Below are 27,362 nucleotides of genomic sequence, written 5' to 3'. Positions count from 1 at the left end.
TTTTGTAAGTTGTCAGATTTTGTTGTGAGTTTCTACACCTTTATTCATATGGAACATTGACAATGTACATTTTTTGGTTATTCATTTGTCTTTATTAATATTAGGGTAATTAACTAATTACTCTCAGATTATATTGAAAAACATCTATTTCTGATATATAAGGGTAACTAAAAGAATATTGCTACTAGGATTCTGAATTATATATGCATAACTTTATACCAAAGAAAATGTATTTAAACATGTCTTTACAATCAGTGGATGACAGCAGACAAATTCCTTTAGTAACACACTTGTCTTAATCTTGTTAGAATTCCTTAAAAAAAAATTAAATTACCCTGTGGCTTCTGGAAGTTTCTGCTGGGCCAATTAAATATAAGGTAGAGAGGCCAGTTCAAAATGTTATGACCATGGATTTTTTTTTTTTGGCTTTCCAAAGGGGGGTAATCTTTATAAATATTTTCAAAGAATATAGGGTGTTCATGGGGGCTTATTAGGAAAAACGGTGAATATGGGGTTTATGAGGAAGATGTTTCAAGGAGATTGAAAACTGCATTCTTGAGGGGAAAGAAAAGTTCAAAAAAGTTGATCGGATGAATTTTTTCCGTCATGACAATGCACCTGCTCATTCTTTGAGGGAAGCAAGGGCCGTTCTTTAAGAATTTTCTTGGGAAACCATACACTGTCCACACTATAGTCCTGGTGTTGCCTCTCGGAACTGTTAACATTTGATTCTTTATGTAAAGCGCATTGACACAGAACACAGTGTGAGTCCCTTGAGGATGCCCATGGCTGTACTGACATGGTCTAAGAGGAAGAGCATAGAATTCAGGGACGTTTTAGAAAGATGCACTGTTCTCATAAAGTTATAGAGCAGATAATCATTGTAAGGGTTTAGACTTCCATTCTGAACGAAATGAGAAACTATCAGAAGGTTTTGAGCGGAGGAGTGACATGATGTGGTGTTATTTTAAAAAAACTACAAGAAAGGCATAGGTAGAGTCCAACAGTATAATCCAGGCAGTAGATGAAGGTGGCTTGGACCAGAGTTGCAGAAGTTGTTGTAATGTCAGGCAGGTTCGTGCATATACTGGTATTTTATTTTGAGAGCTTAAAATATTTTGTGGCACAGTTGTTAACCACTCCGTTGCTAAGTGAAATGTTAGAGGCGCAAACCCACACAGTGACTCAGTAGGAGAAAGAGTAGGCAATCTCCTCTCATACAGAAATATTACAGCCTAGAAAACCACATGAGACTTATCTACTCTGTCATATGGGTTTGCTGAGTCAAAATGGACTTAGCAGGTTCCAACAATGGAGGTTTACTGATGTTTTGTTTGAATTGGGCTGCTGCTTTATCTCTTTCTGTTGTAAGATGGCAGCGTAGGGCTTGGTTTGTGTCTAAGTGGGGTTGAGACATTGTATGTATGCCATTATAACCAGTGGAAACAGAAAGGCAGTGTAGGTCGTTGCTACCACATCACATGGGGGTGCCTCTGAGAATTCTTTCAAGATAGGAAAGGAAGCACCAAGAATTCCATCAGTGGAAGGCCAAGGCAACTCTTCGAAGACATTTTCATACTTTCCGTCCTTCATCTATTGCCCTTTAAAGTTAAACATTCATTTTCCTTAACTTTCAATGGCTCATTTGACTACATCTTTCCCAAGAAATGAGTTTAGTTTCATGTGCCCCAATATACTTTACACACACACACACACACACACACACACACACACACACACACACACTACAAGGGTTCTCCTGCTGGGTCTCAAAACATCCTGTAACTAAATGGTAGCTTAAGGAGGCTATACCAGTATACCAGTGACATTCAATTTGACCTTCAGAATGCAAATCACCAGGCATGATTTTTGAGATGCTTCTGGGTGGGTTCAAATTACAAACTGCCTGGCTAGTATTGGAGTATTTAATAGTGCTTATCACATATCTGTTGCAGTGGAATTATTCATGATTCATATGGACTCTATAGGTCAGCGTTAAACTGCCTCCTAGGGTTGTAAGTCTTTATGGACACAGCCTGTCACATCTTTCTACAATGGAAGTGTTGATGAGTATCAACTGCTGATTTTTTTGTTAGCAGTTGAGTGATTTTCGCTTTGTTCACTTTGTTACGTTACATATCCTAAAAGAGCTCTACATTTCCTACCACCAGTTGATTACAACTCATGCCGACTGTATAGGGCAGAATAGACCTGGCCCATGGGTTCCCAAGACTCTACCTGTTCACGGCATTACAAAGCTTCCTCTTTCTCCCAATGGAGGTAAAAGATCCAGCCATGAGTTTCCTTAATACTGGGTTTAAACATTTGTTTCTGCTTGGATTTGCCTTTTTCATTCATTAGCTCATTTAAGCCTCACATTAGCTCACAGAGAAAATTACTGCTTTCTCTTTTCATTGATATGAGGCTTGGAGCTGTGAGTCACATGCCTAACGTTCCTTAGAAGCAGATAGGAGAACTGGGATTTAGCTCAGATTTATCTGTTGGTGGAACTTTGATGCCATGGCTCTGAAATAATATGTTATACACTCAATTGTGTGCCCTTTATTGGCTCTATGTTCCAACTCATCTGAATCAGCTCTCTGTACTGACTACTTTTCTATAGCTTCAAAGCTAGGCTTCCCATAGGAGAACTAGACATTTTAATGTAGCTTTAGTGGAGACTTAGATGAGCGTGTTTATTATAGATCAAATCATCCTTAACTTTGTATTGTTCTATAAGGTTGGTAAAGGTTGCTGTTGATAGCTGTCTTCGAGTCCATTCTAAATCTTCGCACCCCCACAGACCACACAGGCACCACTGCCCAGTTCTGGGCCACCCTCACGATCCCTGCTATGTTTGAGCCCGCTGTGGCAGCCTCTGTGTCAATCTATCTCTTTGAGGGGTGTTTTGTTTTTTTTAGGATAATTTTAAGGCTCTTTAAAATGAAAAGAAAAAATTAGATTTGTCCCCTATGTGCATGTGCTTGTGCAAAGGGCACTACTAACTTATTAAACACATTAAATATAAGGAACACAACTTTTTCCAGGTGGTGAAACTTTATTCATTAACTATAAACTTTATATGCATTTGTTTCTTCACAGATTTCTGAACAATAAATATTACAACACACAATGTAATGACTTTGCACAACACTTTGGGGCTTGATTTTCCATTCCTGCTTGGCCCAAAGACTGTTATTAAAATTGCATTACTCTTCATGGTCAGTATTATGCCTCACTTTCTTAACTTTTGGCACACTAGCAATGCCAGCTGGGAATGCAGATTGTTCTTGTTACCCGTCTAAGATCAGGTCCAATCGACAAACTTGTTTTCCACATGTATATCATGGTGTTGTGAACCAATTGCTATTAATGTCAAATAAACACGTGGAACACAGAGGTAAAAAAATGAAAATAAATGTCTAAGAAATTGTTGTAATTCCCCTGCCTTTATACTTGACATAATAAATGACCAGAAACTGTAATCAGACATTTTCTGAGGAAATTCTGCATTCAAATAACAATTGCATCCAAAGCTTGAACTGACTAATCTTATTTTTCATATTTACCCTGATTTTCCTTTCTTTCTGGGGTTTGGTACTAAATTTCTTCTAGTTCTCTGTGGTTTCTAAGGATGAAAGCCACTTTGAAGCTGGTCAGATTTGTCTATCAGAGGTTGGTTGGAAGTAATAAAGAATAGGTATTGAGCTGACTCAAAAACATCATTTTAATGAAGTTGGGAGATTGCATAACGCAGCAGTATTCTGAGCTGGGTAAAAAAGAAACAGATTTGAGAATGGATTCTACAGTAATCATGTTTGCTTTAATTTTCACCCCCAGTATACATTAGTTCAAAAGCAGTTTGTTCAGATGCGGTGTAATAAAAATGAAATGTATACATTTTTTTTCTTTGAAACCATGTAACTGGTTTTCTGTGTGTCAGTAAACAATCAAAATGATTCACATTTACTTTTAATATCAAAGAAGCAAATTCTTACAAACCCTGGTAAACATGGACACGTCGGCAGAGTTTTATTTAATATGCTTCCACTGAAATGGATTTCTTATATATGATTCTGCAATTCCTGGTGTCAACATTTGGACAAAAGGGCTAACATGGAATCTCCTTCCTATTGTAGTCTTGTTTTATTATGATGATAAATGTTCAAGCCTAAAAGGTATTCCGCTTCATAAGTCTTTGCTAAAGAGCCATGAGTACTGATGGAATGGATGATCTCAGTTTTTTTCTAGATGAGATGTTGCTTAGTTAAACAAAGTAACAATAAATCTACTCACAACAAAGCACAAAAAAGCAGATTAATATGCAATATTTTTCCTTACAAATGTTTCAGAAATTTATACTGAAATTCCCTAACATGTTTGAAGTTCTGAAGTCACGTTTTTCACATTCACTCTGGTAGAGGTTGACTACATTAAATTAAACTACATCGTTAAATATAAAGCTAAATATGGCCTCATGTGTTGAGAACATTCATTAACGCAAGTCCCCTAATCCTTTATAATTTTAATAAGAGAAGAGTGCCTGCTTTTAATTACCAGGCTTTTCCTTGATACTTCTATATTATATGATAAACATTTACAATTCTTAGGAATGAACATTTAAAAACATGGTTATATTACAACCATAAAATGCATTTTCTTAACTACAGGAGCTCTATTGATTGGCACAGGGTTTAAAGGGCTCAGCTGCTAGCAAAGAAGATTGGAGGTTCTAACCCACCAATTGCTCTGTGGGATAAAGACGTGGCGGTTGTCTTCTGTAAAGATAACGGCCTTGGAAACTCTATGGGCCAGTTCTATGACAGGAACTAGGTAGCTGTGAGTAGGAATCAACTCCCTGGTAGCTTTTTGCTGTTGTTAACTAAAGTATACACAGGCTTCACAGTCCTTATGGAGTGCTTGCGACAACCATGTGATAGCCATTTATTTTTTCAGCATTCAAGTTTAACTCATTGTAGTTCTTTCTTTGACTGAGATGATTGTATGTGTGTGAACTTGTGAGAACCAGACTATATTAATTGTTGTATCAGAACAAAAAAGGTTATGTACCTAGATCTTTAGGAGTCCTGATCGTGTAGTGGTTACACACTGGGCTGCTGCCATCAAGGTCATCAGGAAAGTTGAGACTTTCCGCTCCTGTGAAGACGAACAGTGTTGGAAATCCACAGGGGGCGTTCTCCCCTCTCCTTGTGAGTTGGAATGAACTCAATGGCAGTGAATGTGCCGATGTAGACCTTTGGCATTTTGTTACAATGGGATATTTCTGGTTTTTGCCTCCAGAGAAGGGGAAAGTTTCTACTATTAATTGTTTCATTAGTAGTAGATTAATTTGCCCTGAATAATTGTTTGTTTTATTTTAGAAAAAGTTTATTCATTTTAAACTTTGATAGAGGCAAAAATATTTCAAGACATGAAAGCAATTAGTTTTGAAAGTCTAACAATATTATAAAGAAGTTTCTACACATATATCTATATTCTACTTTCTTGAGCAGAATTGACAGTTACTTAATTCAAGGAAACATGATTTATAAACACAGAAGTCTGGAAGGTAAATGCCACACTATAGGTATAACTTTTTAATTTTAATGACACAAAAATATGTCTATACATTATTTCTTATAGTAAAATTGATACTTATTTAGAATGATTAGCTCTTCTTTTTCTTTCAAAGCTTGTCAATCAGCTAAATCAGTGGTTCTTAACCTTCTTAATGCCACGACCCTTTAATACAGTTCCTCATGTTGTGGTGACCCCCCCAACCATAAAATTATTTTTGTTGCTACTTCATCACTGTAATTTTCCTATTGTTATGAATCGGGCGACCCTTGTGAAAGGGTCGTTCGATCCCCAAAGGGGTCACGACCCACAGGTTGAGAACTGGTGAAAGCTGATGAAAAGAAAGTTCATTCTGTGGAAGGGGCTGTGTTACACTCATCCTCATGGGTACTGGTTTGCACTTCTCCAAATTATTGTCTAGATTTGTCTACCTTATAACCTGTCCATATTTTGCTTGATTTTCCCAGATCTACAGTAATGATTTGCAATCACATTTCTTTTTGTCACAATTACTACTCTTTTTCAAAGAGTTTGGAAGGGAAGATATTTTTCTAGAGTTTCTCTTTATCTTTACTTCTGTTTTTAACCAGGGCAGGGGATATCTTATTGACTTTAAAGTTGAAAAAGTCAATGTCTACCTTCAACTTTCTCCTCGGGTTAACAGAAGTGAAACACATTTTCCTTTGGAGCTGAAAGATGGCCCTGTCTACCTTCAATATCATAAATTGCTCTGTTCTGTTCTCATCTAAAGGCTGACAACCAGTCTCAAAGACAAATTCACTTCTTCAATAGGACTTGTAGTTTTTATAATGTAACTGTTCTTTAAAAATATTTATGAAAAATGAGGGAGTTCATGATTTAATTTTTCCTGTTTCATAGTTGTAGATGAATTAAGTTCCATTTTATAGGGATTTTATTTCTATTCACTCACAATGTTATATTATAGAGCATCTTTCTGTGTTTGAAAAAATGGTATCAATTGAATTACAGAAAGACATGCTGCAAATTTTAAAAGAGAAAAAAACTGGACACATGATTACTGCACATAGTAAAGTTTTCAACGGGCAGATACAATTTGAGGGAAGCAAATATTTTGATGGTATTGAAGCATATAGCTGCCTAAAGATTGCCCTTCTTTTCCCCAGGGGCCTATGTAGGGCAGGGCCAATCAGCAGGAGAAGGGGGATCTGGGGGGCACCATGATGCCCTCACACTATTCTTCACAGCAAGAACTGAGTTATGAATATTCATCCACAGATGTATAGGGCGAACTTATGAAGCTTGAGGTGGTGGAGGCCGATTTGGAGTTCCTGCGGGAGCAGCTGTTGGAGCTGGCATCTTTTGGCATCGCTCTCTTCTTCCGGCTGGATTTGCCGCTGTCTGCGTCGCTGGGGTCGAACACTACTGTCATCGACTCCATCCGGGTCACGGTGTAGAGGCTGCTCTGCCGAGTCGGGTGAAACCTGGTGGTCTTGAGCTCCAGCTCATCGTAGCTAGAAACTTGAACAAAGGGACACCAGCGAAAGGCTCTCTTGAAGCCAGCTCTGAATCTGAGGAACCACAAGGCAAAAAGGACATGTTTTCAAGTGGAAACTTCCTTCAGCTACCGTAGAAAGTGGGTGAAGGGAGACGTCGGACAGGGCAAGATATGACAAAATAATAATTTATAAACTATCAAGGGCTCTTGAGGGAGGGGGGAGCGGGGAGGGAGGGGAAAAATGAGGACCTAATGCCGGGGGTTTAAGTGGAGAGAAAATGTTTTCAGAATGATGAAGGCAATGAATGTACAAATGCGCTTTACACAATTGATGTATGTATGGACTGTGATAAGAGTTGTATGAGCCCCTAATAAAATGATTAAAAAAAAAAAGAAAACCCTGTTTAAGGCAATTTCCACCAGCTGTAGTTTTCCATTTTATTTTCTCATCAAATTCTTAGAAGTTATTCCACAATTTGGAATTAGTCTTTTAAGTTTTCTAAATTGAATAGAATCTTAATTTCTCATCAAGTGACTGAACAATAAAAACAAGCCTCAGGTAATCAATATGCCCAAGGAACAGTGCATGTTTCAACAGCGACTTTATACATTTTCATAAGTATAATTGAATTAGTCTTTCTGGTTAAGATCCTTACACTATGACATATTTCAAATAGCTTCTTTCAGAAATAATTACACATTTCTAAATTGATCTCATTTAATGTTAGCATTAATAAGTAATCTTGATTGTGCAAGTGTAAAGGCCTTGACTTTGCAGACTATTAAATGGAGTTGATTAAAAACAAATGTTGTGAGGTGGCTCAGAGTGAGATATGGCTTATGGAATTAATGAAAAAGAGTAAGAGTTGATTAAATATTTATTACACTTAAGGAAGCTCAACTGGGAAAAAGGTTTAGGACACAAGACATTCAGTTACTTAGATGAAGTTATATTTCCACTTGTACACAAACTGTGGCTGGTTTTTATTTAACAAAATTGGCAACCCTGTGAAGCAAACTCTGCCTTTTCATGTGCGGAGTATAATTTGTTATTTTCTGAAAACCACATTTTGCCTTTTATCTAATTCAGCTTTATACTCTGTCTTTTCTTTAAACATTACTTAAAATCAGCTTTCCCTTGACACCCCTAATTTCTTCAGAATCCTTCTCTATGGAGACTGCACCCTCTCTTACTTATCCCACCTCACTCTGCAGGGAGCAGGGGTGGAATTCCCCTTGCTCTTATGAAAATTTCTTACCTTCCACCTAGCAACACCTTCTATTTTGAAAACTGTTTTCAAAGCATCAGTTTGAAATGCGGGTCTGGTTACTTATGCCTCCTGAAACCCCCTGTGCACATCTAGACCATGTCTTCATTTCCTTGAGGAAGGAGCACCTTTCTATCTTATTTCTGTTAGTTACTAATGCATTTTTATTTAGTACAGCTCAGCACAGTTTCCAGGAATCATTTAGTATATATAAAAATGTCCCATTGTAACCTTTAAGAACATGGCTATGAGGGTGTAATTATTAAGGCAAAATATTTCTCAGTAGTAGGGGTCAAAAATAAATCAAGCTGTGTGCTCCTCTAGGTTAATGAAAAATGTACCCTCACTTTTGTGTTTTAATCTAGACCTTCCATGCAAAGGCAGGAGGGACAAGATCTTTGTATTTGGTAGTTTTGTATTTACCTCTTATTCAGACAGCAGTAGATGATTGGATTGTACATTGTTGAGCTCATTGCCAGCCAAAAACTAGCCAGGTAGACCTGCTGGATGTATTTCCACCGATTTAACTGTTGATAGATTGCAGTGAGGATGAAATAAATATGATAGGGTAGCCAACAGATGGCAAATATCACCACGACAATGATCATCATTTTTACAACCTAGGAAGAAAGAAAGAAAAGAGGCCATTCTTAGCAAATTTGAAAGTCATATAGGTATAAATGGTTCAATAGAATCTTGTCAGTCATATTTCCCTACTAGGAGATTTAAGTCAATTTTATGTCAAAGGAATAGTTAATCCATTAAAAATTAGTGAATGATGTAAGGACAAGTGCTAATGGTAAGTCTCAAAAGAGTAAACTTGGAACCAGAGGGAACCATCTTTGGAGGTCCCCAAGGGAGGTAGAGCATGGTGGAAAGATGAAGCAATGCACTGGAGGCTGGCAGGTACTGGCTGAAAGGGAGGATGGAGGTGCAGAGCTGGAGAATGGAAAGCAGGGGAGAAGCGTGGGATAGGATATGGTGCGAGGCGGTTGATGAGTGGGTTAAATGCTTGAGTGAAGAGCTAATGGTTTGAAATGCACCCTCCCGCCCCCACCACACACACCTAATTCAGAATAATAATTTAAAAAGTCATTTAAAAAAATTGTATGTTTGTAGCATCATTTGTCTTTATTCAACCTTGGGGAGTGGGCACTCACCAAACCTTGAGCTCTCACCAAATCATAAGCAAATATATTTCACCTAGCCTGAGGAAAATCAGTGTTTAACCAAACCCAAGTAACCATTGAGGCTCTATAAAACTGTATTAACCTGTAAAAACTGGGCTCAGTTGGTCCTTCAGTATGTCATAACCTGGTTATAAGTTAAGACTAATCAGAATTCTTTACTCTGATAGCATTTTCACAGGGTGACTTCTGAATATTAGTTTCTCTTGAAATCTGATAACTGGAAAAGATTTCTCTGGACAGTGATTATGCATACACACATTATTTATATTTGTAAGCAAGCAATTGGCTTATCCACCTGGATTACACACCAATTCTTGAGTTTGTTTAGAATGAGTGATTTCCTCGGATTACAGCCTTTGAATCATAAAATACAGGGAGATGCTGGCCAAAGGAGAATGTCAGCTTGTCTTCTTCGAGGAGCCCTGGTGGCTTAGTGGATTACAGTGGGGCTGCTATTGCAAGATCACCAGTTCAAAACCAGCAGTTTCTCCATGGGAGAAAGATGAGGATTTCTATACCCTCAAGATTGACAGTTTTGAAAACTCACAAAGACAGTCTACTCTGTCCGTAGGGGACTATGAGTCAGAATCAACTCAACAGCAGTGAGTTTCTGTCTCCTTCACTAGATCTTGAATCCTTACAAAGGAGGGAGGCTATCTTAACTCTTTGGATATGGTTGGCGACCAGCAGAGTCCATGGTGTACGGTATGGAAAATAAAATAAATGAATGAAGAATCACAATATCTAGTTTATAATAGAAGATTATAAACTAGGAATAAAGGGATGCTTTGTGTATCTGTGAATGAAATAAAATCTGTTCTGTTATCTGTGTTTATAAAATATAGTCAAAGCTGAACACGGAGCTTTTGTTTGTGTAAAAAAGGGACATGTTCTATACTTCATGTAATATTTAGCATCCAGCTACAAATTTATTCAAGCCTCTATTAGGCATTTAAAAATAGTGAAAGTTTTTAAATAATATTATGTTGAATAAATCATTTTCATACTTACCTGCAATCAGGTTAGAACACAAATAAGAGAAAGTCCTGACATAAATTACCTATGAGACATTTTGGAACTGTAAAAATACATAAAATATGTATTTCCATAAAAATATCCCAATTCTACCTTGCAAACCTGGTTAGACCAGAGGCTGCACAGCGGTACAGATGGGATCTGGAAACACAGGAATCCAGGACAGATGAACCCCTCAGGACCAGCGGTGAGAGTGGCGATACCGGGAGGGAAGGGGGGGTAGAAAGGGGGAACCGATCACAAGGATCTACATATAACCTCCTCTCTGGGGGATGGGCAACAGAAAAATGGGTGAAGGGAAACGCCAGGAAGTGTAAGATAATATAAAATAATCATTTATAAATTATTAAGGGTTCATGAGGGAGGAGGGAACGGGGAGGGAGGGGGAGGCAAAAAAGGAAAATGAGGAGCTGATTCCAGGAACCAAAGCGGAAAGCGAATTTTAAGAATGATGAGGGCAATGAATGTATAAGTGTGCTTTACACAATTGATGTATGTATGGATTGTGATAAGTTGTATGAGCCCCAATAAAATGATTTAAAAAAATACATATTTTATGTACTGAATTTGTCATTAGGCCATAGTTGAAGATTCAGATGAATGCTGGCAAGGTTATGAGTCAGGAAAGACATGGTTCTAGAAATAGACAAAGCATGAAATGAATCAATGTGGAAGGCAAGGGTTCCCTAAGGGCTTAGACCTATAACATTCAGGTGACCAGTACTGAACTCATGGAAAATTGACCAACAGAGCAAAACAATCCAGGTGAATAGCTAGCAGAATGTCATCTTTTAAAATGTCTGTTTTTTTTTTTTTTTAAAAAGCATATTCTTCTGCCAAAGAATGACACTGATATTGCTACATTTGTCTCTCAGAGTACTTCTTACTCATATATCTGTGGACTATGAGTACTGTCGACTCTGTTCCAATTCACGGCAAGCATCCGTGGCAGAGTAGAAGTAGTCTGTACAGTGTCTGAGTCTGATAATGCGTTTGAACAGCTGACCATGTCATTAACAGCCCAGTGTATCACCATCGTACCACCAGGATTACAAATCAGAATTACATGAATATTTTGAATTTATGTAATATAAAGTGACTTGTTCATGATCTTTCAGTAAAATAACTAAGAAGCTCAAGCAAGGACTGAAAATTTGAACACTCTAATTTATGAATCCAGTTAACGATCTTTACAACAGGCTTTTCTTTTTTGTTTTCAGTTAATATTTATTGGATGCCTATTGTGTCTAGATATTCATTGAATATCTATTGAGCCTAGTAGAAGCCCTGGTGGTATAGCGGGTCACAGGTTGGCCTGCAAACATCCAGGTCAGCAGTTTGAAACCAGCAGTTGTTCCTCAGAAGAAAGCCGAGTCTCTACTCTCGGAGCGCGGCAGTCTCAACCCCACAGGAACAGTTCTATTGATGGCAGTGAGGGTTTTTTAATTTGTTTGAGAGTACTGGGTCTAAAAAGTTTTCTGGAAAATAATGAATAGAGGTTTAATTCATAATTCTGAAGATATTTTGAACATAAAAAAACTAAAAATTATTGCTATATGTAGTCAGTATAATAAATATTTGCACATACAATTTAAAATATGATTGATGAAAACACACTCGTTTGAGGCAAGCAAGTGTTCTTCAGTCAGGGTTGTCAGACTGAGCACAATGGGATCTGCACACCTTGTCATCTCCCTCCTCAAAGACAGTCGGCCATCTCTGGTGCTGCTGCTGTGCCAGCGCTGGACTGCTAAATGGCCACTCAAACCCACCTCAGAAGCCCTCCTTCGGATTGATGTGAGATGAAATCCACTAGGTGGAGTGCTTTTATGTCAGGGTTTTCTCTCTTCTTCTAACTACCATCTCCATAAAGCCTCTTGCACAATTATCGCCTTTTCTGTGAATCCTGTTCTAACTAGCCTATTTAAAATTGGAATGTGTCCCTCTAATTTTCCTCAAATATCTTGTTTTGGATGGCTTCAAATTGACTTCAACTCATATCACCCTATGTTCCACAGAACAAAACAGTGCTCAGTCCTTGACCCTCCTCAAAATGGAGGCTGTGTTTGAGCCCATTGTTGCAGCCAGTGGGTTAATCTTGTTGAGCTTCTTCCTCTTTTGCATGGCCCTCTACTTAGGGGTTGATCTTTCCTGATAACGTGCTACATGGACATGAGATGAAGTCTTACTATCCATGGTACTCAGGAGCATTCTGGCTGTACATACCCTCAAGACAGATTTTTTGCTTCATGGCAACCCATGATGCTTTCAATATTCTTCTCCCGTAATTCAAACACAGCAATTATACTCCAGTCTTCTTTATTTTTGAGCAACTTTCACAGCATATAATGCTATTATACATAGTTCTCACTATGTATAACAGGAGGGTAACTAAGGGGATGTTTTGTGTGTCTGTGATTGAAATAAAATATGTGGTTTTATATGTTGGCATGATAGATTTATTGTGCCAACTAGGCCAATAGGAACATGCAGGAAGAGTTAAATCAGGTGGCAACTTGGTTGGAGGACGACCAAAATAAATAAAGACAGCCGGCATCCGATCTCCCTCTTGCTCCCTGGTGATCAGAATAGTGTACTGCTGCTTTAGTTAGTTCTCTGTCTCAACCTGGGTGCTACACTACCTGTGGGACAAGCCAACTTGTGGATCGTCTTGCTAGAGCTGGAGTCTCTCTTGAGACCTGCTTCACTACGCTGCTGGTGTGCACATTGCTTGAGCTTGAGGCTGGTGGCTCCTGTCATTGCTTGAATTCCAGATCTCATCAGGGCCTACTTGGCGAAGCTCCTGAGCTACTGACCGTTACTGACCCACCCTGTTGTTTGCTTCCTTGACCTTGGACCCGGCAGCCCATGCGAGTTGAAGGACTTCCAGTATACTAACTGATCCACGAATGTGAGTAGAACTGAGCTCTCAGTATTGTTGTGCGGACTAATTCGCTGTTATATTCCTACTCATTGCCTAAATCTAGCCTATTATATGTCTAATCATAAGTGCCCTGGTTTTGTTTCTTTAGAGAACCCTGCCTTGGCAAAACAGAACACTTTAGTAATCGACAGGATACCAAATTAAATGTTTCAGTAAATGTATGGCAAGCTGGAGGTGCTAACTCTTCAATGCCAAGATATTTCAATGGCAGATCCCTGACCAACTAACTGGAAGAGATCAGTATCTGTGCAAATTGCAAAGAAAAGTGACCCAATAGAATGTGGAAAAAAAGAATAATATCATTCGTATCATACTGATAACACAGCCCAACAACAACAAAAAATCCTTGGTGTTGTAGGTTTTAGGCCTGTTCTTGGGGTTATTTGGAATGCTGATTCAGAAAATTACATTAGTTAGACCTCATCAGCTCTAGTTTCTTACATGTAGTGCTCTACTCTAATTGCACCTATTAAGTTATGCTAATTTATTAATTTGTCATCTTAGTTTTACAGATGAGAGGCAGTCAGACCTACAAGTTACAGGGTAAGAAAAAAAGGTAAGAAATATTTGATAAATAATTAAGTATTAAGGGGCTTCCGAGGGAAATTGTACATGAACCTGTAGTGGCTAGTGGGTTATGCGTTGTGCTGCCAACCATAGGGTTTGAACCCACCAGTCGTCTGTAGTGTTTAAAAGATGTAAAGGTTTAGAGGCCCAAAGGGCAATTCTTCTCTGTCCTATACAGTCACTGTGATTTAGAAAAAATTAGAGGCAGTGGATTTTCTTTTTGGTGTGGGAGGCTGTGGAATCTAGACAGACTACAAATTCAGCATTGCAAAGCCAAAACCCGGCTAAAGAAGATTGGGAAATGAGCACATTGAAAAGGCACATATATGAAACGTGGAAGGGGAACGGGGAGGGTTAAAAATGTGAGACTTCATAGCAAATTCCATAAATATTTTGAAGATCTAAATTTTTCTTCAAACAATGCAGTAAACATTTCAGAGCATATTTTAACATATCAAAGTCAGTGGATAGTTCATGTTCAATGTTTAAGAGGTAAGGTTGACTCCAATATTTTTTATATGAAAAATTCTAACTTTCCTGAGCATTAGTGGAGAAGTTGGCCTTACAATATCAAACGCTGGATCATTTTCATTTTAGTAAGTGACTTTGAACTCTGAGAGACTATTTTGGGTTTCAGAACATTTGAATCTCTATTTATTGCATCAAACCTACTACTAGTCAGTCAGTTATGACTCATAATAACTCCGTAGGACAAAGTAGAACTTTTTCTGTGGGCTTCTGAGGCTACAAATCTTTTGGGGAGCAAAAAGTCTCATCTTCCTCTTCCAGAGGCTGGTGGGCTTGAATAGCTGAGCTGTTGGTTAGCAGTCAAGCACCTAACCCACTGCACTAGCAGGGTTCCTTATTTATTGTACAGTAACTCTTCTTTCTGGCCCCTTTTTAAGTTAACATGGTGGAACTGCCTGCTATTCAGTTCCTAATAAAGGTGAAATGATACTTGGGGAAAATTCCAAGTTCACGTAATTTGCACTGTTCAATATACCTTTGGATCTAAGGGACTATATGAAGTATTACTTGACCTAACTATGTGCCACAACAAAAACTACTTTAAATGAAGCCAGCCTATCTAACGCCATATTAAAATATCCTGAATCTTTTATGGATAAGCTGAGTGAAGACTGGTATATGGCCTATGTTCTGTATCTCAAAAAGTAGAGCTGATAGGGGTAAATTGGTATCCCTTTTGGAATCAGCAGGTCAAAGAAACAAACAAACAAACAAACAAACAAACAAACAAAAACAGATACAAGCCTAACTTTTGAGGCACCAAAATGTGTTAGCCATTATTTTTAAAAATTTAAATAAATGTAAGTGAACACAAAAAGTAACTAAAAGATATAGAGCAGCTATAAGTAATACCCATGGCTTTACTAAGTCACTGATTCCTAAGTAACTATATAGCTTGTGCCCCGAGGTTACCTATGTAAACCCACCCTGACAGTCACTGCCATCTACCTTTTTAGGGAAAATAGGTTAAGGTTAATGGCACAAGTATATAAACATTATAAACACATATTGTTGGAGTAATGATAGAATTATATTTCAGTTGGAATCAGTGTTGCAGACTAGAAAATATCTATGATCATGAAGACTAATATGTTAACTATAATGCCAGTAAATTGACATGAAACATATTTAGATGTTTTTATACAGTTTGACTACAAACTCCCTATGCATGAAATTAGGTTCTAACAATATCTGAAGCCCTACAAAGGCTTTTTCCTCTCCAAAAATCCACTTGGAAGAAGTCTAGAAAAACATGGATGAGGGGGGAAAAGAACATGACAATGGGGCACAACTTTCAGATAACCCTTAATTTTCACATATAGGATCTTTAGAACTTTGATGCAAAACATTTAAAAATCATTTGAATACTTAAAGGGAAGTTGATTCTTATATAGTGACACAATTGTTGCAATATATTTTATTTATGTTTATATAACATATATTTTAATTACTAGCTTGGTTTTCTATTCACGGAGTCTTGGAGTTATTTGCAATATAAAGGTTGCAGAACTACAGGTGCAATATAAATGCAAAAGTCAGCCGTTTGATTAAAAAAAAAAGCTAATTTGGTTAATGCTGAAATCATGACATTGTAAGCAAACTCAATGTCATGAAATTCTAAATAAAAGTACATAGCACAAATCCTGAGCAGTGATTAATGTGGTAGTGTTGTGAGTATTTGTTTGTGTTGCTGTGTCTGGCCAATGGCACAAGCACAGCCAGGCTAGGGATGCTAAGCGGCAAAAGGTTATCAATTGCTAGACTTCTTGAAATGTTTAGGCAAGATAAAATCTGGGGCAGAAATGTCTATATCCTCCAATATTTCATATCACACTTTATTGTGACTTGTATAAAAGTTGATTAATGTTGGATATTTGTGAACCTGAATGCATATACTCATTCTGAGGCAATAGCAAGATGTATACATAAGACCACCTATTGTCTGTGGCAGAAGAAATGTAGGGACAAGAAATTGGGCTTTTGGTAGTATCTGTTTTTAGTAGCTAAGAATACACTTTACCCACCGAGGCAGGATTGAATTACACCTCTTACTTTAGCAAATGCAAGCTCTGGGGATCTTTTCTTCATGGATCAAGAAAAGAAAAAGATTTTTATCTTCTTTACAGATTAGCCTGGAATGCCTATAGCTATCATATTGTCTGTTAGATTAGTGTAGGACAGATGCTTTTGAGGTTTATGTCATTAATGAAAAAAATGAGGTTAGTAAATTAAATAAAATATTGACAAACCAGGGGAAAATAAATGACATGTTCTTCAGGACAAGATTTATTCCATTTAAATGTCTGGAAATTGTCACATGTGCATACAAGACACTTCTTGTTTTGTTTATAACCTTCTCAGCATAGACAGATCATTCCACTGACCACAACCTACCGTTCCGCTTTTCAGTTCACAATCCCACAGCCACCAAGCAACTGTTAGAGAGTGTATTGCGTCCCTAAACTTGAACTGCTGGAAATCCAAGCCCATCAACATGACCCTTTCTGAAATAAGGATTTTCATTTGTTATATTGGGGAGGCCAAAGCAGAGTTCGGCGGGTGTCTTATAAGAGCAGAGTAGACACACATATGCCTGCACAGGGGAAAGCAGATACCACGTGAAGACCCACCTACATGCAAAGTACACCAAAGATTGCTAACAACCACCAGGGGGTAGAAAATAGACCGGCTGAAAAAACCGACTTTGCTAGAACCATGATTTAGACAGGAATAAAGATAAGTTTCTGTTCTTTAAGGCAAAAACTACTTATGTTTTTGTTAAAGCAGCACTGTGTAACTAAGAGGCAACATGCCCATCCGACTTGGTAGATCTAGCTGACTCCTCTATTAAATGGCTAATTTTCAAAGAACATCAGCCTCCCCTGAACTCTGTATTATACCACACTTTAAGTGTGGCAGGCCAAATACAAGGGGGACTCAAAAAGTTTGTGGAAAAATGAAATGAAAAGAATGATTTTTTTCCCACAAGCTTTTGGATGCCCCATCATATGCCAAGACACCCATTGTGTGAGGAGGGGAAATGCTTCCTTAGTAGATAGATACATATTCCCCATGTTGACATATTGGACAGCACTCATGCTCTGGTCATCGTACTTACTGAATGGCTGATCTGGTATTTATTCAACGATGCCAAGGAATGACTAAGAAATTCTACTTCTTAGTAAAAGCAAAAGAAGCAGTGATCTAATAATGTTTGTGGGATTTACTATTCTTATCATTTGCACTAATATCCATATTGATTGAGGTGTACAGAACAATAAACTATCAAAAATTTACTTAGGGTTGGGATAGGGTTATGAAGGCTGTGGTAAATGCCCAGAAAAGTGCCAGTGTATTAAACTATTATATATATATATATATATATTCATTCAAAAATAAATGGGAAGAAATGAAAATGTCACTTCTCATTCTTAGACCGATGAACTACTTTCCAAATCTTTGCTTCTTACTCGTGTACTCACTGGCACAATACCTGGGCTTAGGGCAAAGGCTTCAGGTGAATACATTCCTTTGCTAGTTCAGGCTGCTCTCCAGGTGAAGAGTTATAATTAGAGGTTGATCAGTGTAGGGAATTTCAAGTACATAACTACTTCCACCACCTAAGGCCTTCATTAAAGACATAATCATTAAATCCATAAGGATACAAAAACATGTAATTACAAGTTATTATAAATTCTATAGAGAAAATAATCATGCATATTTGTAGATTTTAAGGGTAGATTTCTACAGAAAACAATATTTAAGCTGATGTCTAGATGTATAGGCAGAAGAACACAGGGACCACCATTCTAGGACCTGATAATAGCATGAGAGCGTACTAGCTCAGGAAAGAGAGGACGTTTGATGAGTTCAAGCAAATGAGAGGCAGTATCAACGAGACAAGAGTATGTGTGGTCAAAGTGTCACAAGTGATGGTAGCAAAATTATTTAGGACCGTGTCAATTAATTTCAGAGCTTTTACCTTATTTAATTTACTTCTTAAATGCGTTGGGAAACCAGGTTAAACATTGTAAGTGGATTGCATGAGATGATTTACTTTTTCAAAACACTTCTTGGCTACTGTGTGCAGAATGAATGACAAGAGAGCAGACGTGGGTTTGGGGAAAGTCGCAAAGTGCCAATAAACCCACAGCTGTTAGGTGATTCTGACTCAGAGCAAATTCTTCAGATGCAGTAGAACCGTTCCACAGAGTTTCCAAGCCTATAGTCTTTACAGACACAGAAAGCTTCCACTTTATCCTGCAGGGAGGTTGGTGGATTTGGACCTCCTTTTGGGTGGCAGCTCAATGTTTAACCCACCAGCAGTTGAGAGATTATTACAGTGGGTCTGATGATGCGTGGCTGTGTCATGGTGAAGTATGATAGTGAAGATGGAGAGAGGTCCAGAGATCTTATTTTTAAGGCAATCATTAGAACTTTAGCAATGGATCAAATTAAAGTGAGAGGAGGAAAGTGTTAAGAGTGAATCTTTCTCTGGTTTGCATATCTGGACGTCTCGAAATGTCACTTCCTGATATTAGGAACATTGTACAAAGAGCTAAGCTTTACACCAGAGGGAGAGATTAAACTCAGTTCAGTTTCACATTTTTGAAGTAGCTGAGAGATAACCAAAGAAAAGATGTTAATTAGGCAACTGAGTATATAAACTTAGAGCTCATAGAGGACATTTTGACATGGTATTTCAGAGCCATAGAGTTAATGTTTGAGGTCATGTGAGTGAATGAAATTACTCAGAGAAAGAAGAGTTGAGCTCAATCTCTGTTTAACAGATGTTTTGAAGTCAGATAGAAGTAAAGAGCTGAAAAAGATATGAGCAAGGGACCATCCGAGGTTTGATAGGCAAACTACAAAATGTGATGTCGGGAAAATCAAGAGAAAAGTATTTTCCACTTTTTATTTATTTTGTGATTCTTTTTAAAAAAAAATTAATCATTTTATTGGGCGGCTCTTACACATCTTGTAACAATCCATCATTCAATAGTATTAGGCACAGTTGTACATGTGTTGCCATCAATATCTGAAATACTTTCTTTCTACTTGAGCCCTTGGTATCAGCTGTATTTTCCCCCTCCCATCCTCACTCTCCCACACTGATGAATCCTTGATCAAATATATATTATTATTGTTATTTCGTGTCTTACACTGTCCTTGTTTCCCTTCACCCACCTTTCTGTTATCTGTCCCCTGCAGTGGGAGAAGGATTTATATCCAACCTTGTGATGGGTTACCCCTTTCTTCCCCACCCCGCTCCCCACCCCTGTACCCACAATTCCTCTACCCTCAGGATATCACTACTCCCACTACTGTTCCTGAGGGATTTATCTGTCCTGAATTCAAGGTGTCGAGAGGTTATATGTACCAATGTGTGTCCTCTGGTCTAGTCAGATTTGTAAGGCAGAACTGGGTCATGGTAGTGGGGCGGGAGAAGCATTCAGAAACTGCAGGACTAATGCATGTTTCATCCTTGCTGTACTGCCCCCTGGTTGAAGGATGGGTGGCCAGTCCTATATGGTGCTGCCCAAAGTTTTAGCAGGATAAGGAATTACAATTTCTTTGGAAATTATTGATGAATTGAACAGGTATTTGTGATCATTTCTACAGGGAAAAATTATTGTGGAGGCAAAATTAGAAATTGTATGGAGCTAAAGTAAGATAGGGAGTTGAAGTGATATATTAATTTCACCTCAACTAATAAAAAAGTAGTCATTTTTTAAAATTTAACTTTTCTAAACGTAACCTATTGTGATCTTCCGGTTGTCACACTGTGGTGGCTTGCATGTTGCTGTGATGCTAAGAGCTATGTCATTCGTATTTTAAATACTGGCATGGTAGGAGCCCTTTTGGCTTAGTGGTTATGCATTGGAAACAATGTTCAAGGTTGGCAGTCTGACACTATCAGCCGCTGGACATGATACTCCGGTAAACAGTTACAGTTTTAGGAACTCACAGGGCAGTTCTACCCTGTCCTAAAAGGTCACTATGCGACAGTATTGACTCCAGGGCAGTGAGAGGGTTGCTGAAAGTGAACAGACTTTAGTGGAGCTTCTAAACAACGAACAGATCAGACAGAATTAATAGCCGGATAACTTCGGGGAAGTAGCCATTGAAAACCTTATGGCTAGCAGCAAAACATTGATAGATAAAGTGCAGAAATATGGACCTCACAGGCTGAAAGACACTCAAAATGTGACTGGAGGACCCATGAGAGGACTTTGCAAGACCAATGACTTTTTATTCCAAATACCTCCCCCCTTTTTAAATCATCTTATTGGGGGCTCGTACAATTTTTATTACAATCCATATATCCATCCATTGTGTTAAGCACATTTGTACATTTGCTGCCATCATCATTCTCAAAACAACTGCCTTCCACTTGAGCCCTTAATATCAGTTCTTCATTTCCCCCCTCCCTCCCCACTCCGCCTCCCTCATGAACCCTTGATAATTTATAAATTATTATTTTGTCATATCTTACACTGTCTGACTCTCCCTGCACCCACTCTTCCATTGTCCATCCCCCAGGGAGGAGGTTATATGTAGATCCTTGTAATTGGTTCCCCCTTTCAACCCCACCTTCCTCCGCCCTCCAGGTATCCCCACTCTCACCACTGGTCCTGAAGGGGTCATTTGTCCTGGATTCCTTGTGTTTCCAGTTTCTATCTGTACCAGTGTACATCCTGTGGTCCAGCCAGATTTGTAAGGTAGAATTGGGATCATGATAGTTGGGGGAGAAAGCATTTAAGAACTAGAGGAAAGTTGTATCTTTCATCATTGCTACACTGCAACCTGACTGGCTCATCTCCTCCCCGCGACCCTTCAGTAAGGGGCTGTCCAGTTGCCTGCAGATGGGTTTTGGGTCTCCACTCTGCACTCCCCCTCATTTACAATGATATGATTTTTTTGTTCTTGATGCCTGATACCTGGTCCCTTCTACACCTTGTAGTCACACAAGCTGATATGTTCTTCCATGTGGGCTTTGTTGCTTCTCAGCTGGATGGCCACTTGATTACCTTCAAGCTTTTAAGACCCCAGACACTATATCTTTTGATAGCCAGGCACCATCAGCTTTCTTCACCACATTTGCTTATGCACCCATTTGTCTTCAGCCATCGTGTCAGGAAGGTGTGTATCATGGAATGCCAACTAAATAGAGCAAAGTGTTCTTGCATTGAGTAAGTACTTGAGTAGAGGTCCATCTGCTGCCTTAATACTAAGCCTATAAATATATGCATGTAGATCTATTTCCCCACCATCCTATATAAATATATTTACATATGTACATGCCTGTATTTAGACCTCTATAAATACCCTTTGTCTTCTAGTTCTTTCCTCTATTTCCTTTTATTTTCCTGTTGCCCCACTATCATGCTCAGCCTTCATTTGGGTTACAGTAATTTCTCTCGGTTGCATTGGCCTTACCAGGCCTCTCACACCCTCCTTGCCACTAATTTTAGATCACTTGTTGCTCCCTTGTCCCTGGGTTGGTCAATACCACTTCCTTACCCCTGCCTCCCCATCTCCCATGTCCCCCACGGAACCATTGGTCCCATTGTTTTCTCCTCCAGACTGTTCATCCAACCTATCTTAACTAGATAGATCTGCAGAGATAATAACATGCACCCAAAAAACAAGGCATAGCAAGACAAGGAAACAAAAGAGAACACAATGATGACAACAAAAAAGAAAACCAATGATCCATAAAAGAATAAATTAATTAAAAAATAGAAAAAGAAAATTTTAAAAAAATTTTAAAAAGAAAGAAAAACCTGTAAATAGATCAAGGCCTAATTTTTGACCTCTAGGCATGTCCTCCAGTTAAGTCCGATGAGGTGCCATGCTCTGGCCCCAAAATACCCTTTTTCAACAACCTATATAGTGACTGCACACATGGACATCACCAGATTGAATATACAGGGATTAAATTAATTACATCTGTGAAAAGAGACTGTGGAGAAATTCAATATTAGCGCCAAAACAAGGCCAGGAGTAAACTGTAGAAAGACAAAATAAGACCTTGATTATATCCCAACTGAATTTAGAGAACAAGAATACCTGACTCTCCAGAATAAAGACAACCAGAAAGAAAGAACACAGTCAGCAGTATCTTACACTGAAATAATTAAAGTGAAAAGTCAGTTCTCAAGTTGCAATATCAAAAGATTCCATGGAAAAGATATTGAATGATGTAGGAAACATCAGAAAATATGCAAAGAGTATACAGAATCACTGTGCCCAAGAGAACTAGTCAGCATTCAACCATTTCAAAGGCTAATATATGACCAAGAACCACTGGTACCGAAGGAAGAAGTTCAAGCTGCACTGAAAGCATTAGCTAAAAGCAAGGCTCAAGAATTAATGAAGTATCAATTGAAAAGTTTTAACATGCTCATGAAATATTGAAAATACTTATTCATCTATGCCAAGAACTTTAGAAGTCAGTTACTTGGACAACTGACTGGGAAAGATTCATATTTGTGCCCATTTCAAAGAAAGGTGATCAACAGAATAATTTAATTATAAAACAATATCATTGATATCATTTGAAAGTAAAATTTTTCTGAACATCATCTCATTATGGTTTCATCAATACCTTGAAAGAGTTGCCAGAGGTTCAGGGTAGATTCAGAAGAGGATGTGGAACAAGAGATATCATTGCAGATGACAGATGAATCTTAGCTAAAAGCAGAGAATACCAAAAAGATGTTTACCTCTTTGTAATTGGCTATGGTAAGGCAGTTGAATGTTGGATCAAAACAAACTATGGAGATCCTTGAGAAAATGGGACTTCTAGAATACTTCATTGTGCTCACACAGAATTTGTGCATAAATCAAAAGGCAGCTGTGTGAACTGAATGAAGGAATGCTGCACGGTTTAAAATCGGGAATGATGTGCATGAAGGTTGTATCTCTCCCAATACCTTTTCATCTGTATTCTGAGCGTACAATAGAACAGCTGGCTTATAAGAAGAAGAATGAAGCCTCAGGCTTATTTGCAACCTGCAAGATACAGATGACACAACTTTCCTTGCTGAAAAGTGAGGAGCACTTGAAGCACTTTCTCATGAAAACCTTCAATATGGATTAGAGCTCAATGCAAAGAAGACCAAAACCACCTACTGGGCAAGTAGTTGACATCATGAACAACAGAGAAAAGACTGAAGTTGTCAAGGATTTTGTCTTGCTCGGCGCCACAATCACTGCTCATGGAGGCAGCAGTCAAGAGATCCGGGGATGCAGAGCATTGGGTAAATCTGGCTGCACAAGACCTCTTTAAAGTTTTCAAACTCAAGGATGTTGTTTCTTTGAGAACTACGCCTAACCCAAGTCATGCATTTTCATTGCCTCATATGCATGTGGAAGTTGGACACAGAATAAGGAAGACTCTAGAAGAATTAATGCATTTGAATTACTTTGCTGGTGAAGAATATTGGAAGTACCACGGACTGCCAAAAGAACAAACAAATATGTCTTGGAAGAAGAGCAGTCAGAATGCAACTTAGAGACAAGGATGGCGAGACAGCTTCCTGTACTTTGGACCTGTGATCAGGCGAGACCAGTCCTTGGAGCAAGGCATTATGCTTGGTAAAGTAGCAGGACTTCAAACCAGAAGAATGTCTTTCACAAAATGGATTGACACGGTGCCTGCATCAATGGGTTCAAACATACGAACAAGTGTCAAGGTGACACAGGACCGGGACATTTTTCATTCTGTTGTACATACGGTTGCTATGAGTCAGAATTGACTCAACAGCACTTTAATAATGTATCTATTTATGTAGACCAAATTCAAAGCAACTACCCTTTCCCCCCAAAAAGACCAGATTGACTGTTTAAGACAAGACTAGATAAATTTCTGAGACTACAGCCTTTAGAAAACTAATTTGAATACGAATACATGCTCAGAGGCCTGTTAACAGCCACATAACAGATGAGATGATAAAACAAAATCTAGAATCAGTTCCTCAGAACAAACAATTGTGTAAAACTGAAAGGATCATATTTGACTTAAAGCAAAGATGGGAAGATAGATAGAGACATAGAAGCCAGACAAATGTGTAAATAGGAACCCAGGGAGAAAAGAAGAGAGTGGTGATACATTGCCAGAGGTTTGCGATTAAGGACACCAGAGCAATTTGTGTATGGAGTAGTGAGGGGGAAATCTAATTTTCTATGCTAACATTCCCCTAAATCACTTTAAAAAAAATAGAGAAGACTAAGGATTCTGGAAGTAAAAGTATACAATCCATTGTGTACTATGAATTCATAGTTATTCAAATGAATGCATTTGTATCTCTAACCTAGATTTCATTCCTAAATTTCCATTATTTCTTCCCTCTTGATCATTAGGTATTTTGTCTCCTTGTTTTGTGAATTGATATATTTCTTTAGCTCTCAACAGTCACCATCCTCTTTTGCAACAGTCACCATCCTCTTTTGCAACAACTGAAAATTTAAGTTTAAAAATCACATTTTCATCTCAAAATTTCATTTCCATGCCAAAATTTAAGTAGTTTTAAAATGTGAGCTCTTGTTCATGAAGTGTGGCTGAAAGACTCTAATGAGGGACTTATGGACTAATATCAGACTTATAGAATTGAGTTAGCCTGGGCTGGGATGTTTTATTCATATATAATTACTTTGTGATATAAAGTTCTTTCTTATACATATGAGAGGGTCTCTAGATGTGTTTCTCTGGTCAACTTGGCTTAATACACCCTCTAATTGGATTCTGCTTCTAAACAAGAGCCAGAGTGACTATTTAAATAATATATTAAATTGATCACCTGCTATTTAAAATTGTATCTGTAATAAAATAAATTTTATGGTCATTGCCTAAAGCCATTGCTATATTTGGTTTCTCCTCCCTTATTCTTGTAATGCTGGAAGACAGCATTGTAAGAGCAAAGCTGTAAGAGCAAATGTCAGAGCAAAGTTGTAAGAGCAAATGTAAGAGCAAAGTTGGCAGTTAAAACTCCCAGCGTCTTGGAGGGTGAGAGGTAAGCCTGACACAATCCATGACATTTCAGTTGCCTCATATGCATCTGAAGGTTGGATATTGAATAAGGAAGACTGAAAAAGAATTGATGCCCTTGAATGATGGTGGTTGGGAAGAATATTGAAATTACCATGGGCTATCAAAAGAACAATCAAATCTGTCTTGGAAGAAGAGCAGCCAGAATTCTTCCTACTGGTAAGACTGGCAAGACTTTGTCTCACATACTTTGGACATGTTATCAGGAGAGACCAGTCCCTGAAGAAGGACGCATGCTTGATAAAGTGGAAGGGCAGCAAAAAAGAGGAAGGCTTACAACAGGATGGATTGATATAGTGGTTACAACAAGGGGCTCAAACAAAAGAACAATTGTGATGCTGGCATAGGACTGGGCAATGCCTCATTCTGTTGTGCATGGAGATGCTATGGGTTGGCACCAACTCAATGGTACTGAGCCATCACACCCAAGCATTTGGTGGGGATTACAAAGACTATAGATAGACAAGGAATCATACCAAGTAATTTCACTTGAATGCACAATTACATTATAAATATTTTTTAAAAGCCTTAAGATATTTTCTAATCAATGGTTTTACAGCTTCAATATAACATATTTCCATAAAATAACAGTTGTTCATGGATACGATTTCATATGGGGAGTGGCTATAATAAACAGTAAAAGATGAATAGACAATAAACTGTTCATCATATCTGCCTCTGCTTTTCCATGGAAAAATGAGGGAATTAAAACTTATGTAAGTAATAAAGTATTCCTGGCACATAAGGAGATGCAGATTCCAGTAGCTATTTTGTTGTTAACTTTAGTATGTAAAACTAATACAAGGCATAACACTGACATTATATTGAATTTTTATTTGTATTTAATATTCTCAAATTTTACCAGTGTGTAGTTTGTCTAAGAAAAGAATAAAGTAACCTGAGTCTCTCTCTTCTTTAGAAAAATAAATGTTTCCTCTCCTCTAGAAATTCCAGAAACATATTTTCAAACATCAAATTGACCCTTCAGATAATATGGCAAGAAAACTGAGAGTATCCCAGGACATTTTTTTTTTGGCTTTACAAAGAGAACTTTATTCTGTCTTTGTTTGGGTATAGAAAATAGAAATGTAGGCATGGCTGTTAAAAAAAGGTTCTCAACTGGTTGGCTGTAGAAGGTACTGGTCTCTTTTCAACATCTGGGGTAGCTACATTCTTCAGATATCTCCATGTATCTTGGAGTCCATGCTTTACTGAGTCAAGAATGTTTCCAGGGCAGGAATCTTGGCTTCAAAGGATGTCTAAGGGTATTAAATCTTATGTATTCAGTGTAGTAATGGCAGAAAATTATTGATGTAGCTTTAGGAAATTCTGAGCAGAATAATAGAGAATGCTATAAACTAATGTGAGACATTAGTACTAGTCTGTGGTTCACGACATAGCAAAAAAATATATAGACAAAGCAAAAGGGCTGGGTATATTGGAAAAATGTTTCCAAAATAATCAATCCATATGTACATGTACATATGCAAATATATTTATATGAGGATGGGGAAATAGATCTATGTGCCTATATCTATAGGTTTAGTATTAAGATAGCAGAAGGATATTGGGCCTCCTATTAATTTGGCATTCTATGATGCTCACCTTCCCGACACAACCGCTGATGACAAAGTGGGTGAATAAGCAAATGTGGTGAAGAAAGCTGATGGTGCCCAGCTATCAAAAGATATAGTGTCTGGGGTCTTAAAGGCTTGAAGGTAAA

At 38.1% G+C, this 27,362-nt stretch overlaps 1 protein-coding gene across 1 annotated transcript in view; it reads right to left on the bottom strand.

Moving 5' to 3' along the window:
* Positions 1–6,646: 6,646 nt before the first annotated feature.
* TACR3 (tachykinin receptor 3) overlaps positions 6,647–27,362 on the bottom strand; it is a 77,555-nt gene continuing 56,839 nt past the window's right edge. Inside the window, exons 4-5 of the mRNA XM_004703290.2 lie at positions 8,746–8,942; positions 6,647–7,127 (exon numbers count right to left, since the gene is read on the bottom strand). Coding sequence (XP_004703347.1) covers positions 6,815–7,127; positions 8,746–8,942 — 510 coding nt within the window. The 3' untranslated portion in view covers positions 6,647–6,814. The remainder of the gene's footprint in view (positions 7,128–8,745; positions 8,943–27,362) is intronic.

The sequence above is a fragment of the Echinops telfairi genome, unplaced genomic scaffold (genome assembly GCF_000313985.2).
Source record: "Echinops telfairi isolate 266 unplaced genomic scaffold, ASM31398v2 ScPeMD7_7468;HRSCAF=8506_0, whole genome shotgun sequence".
Lineage (NCBI taxonomy): Eukaryota > Metazoa > Chordata > Mammalia > Afrosoricida > Tenrecidae > Echinops > Echinops telfairi.
The sequence above is the reverse complement of the archived record's forward strand: the minus strand, read 5'-3'. Positions and strand labels throughout refer to the sequence as shown.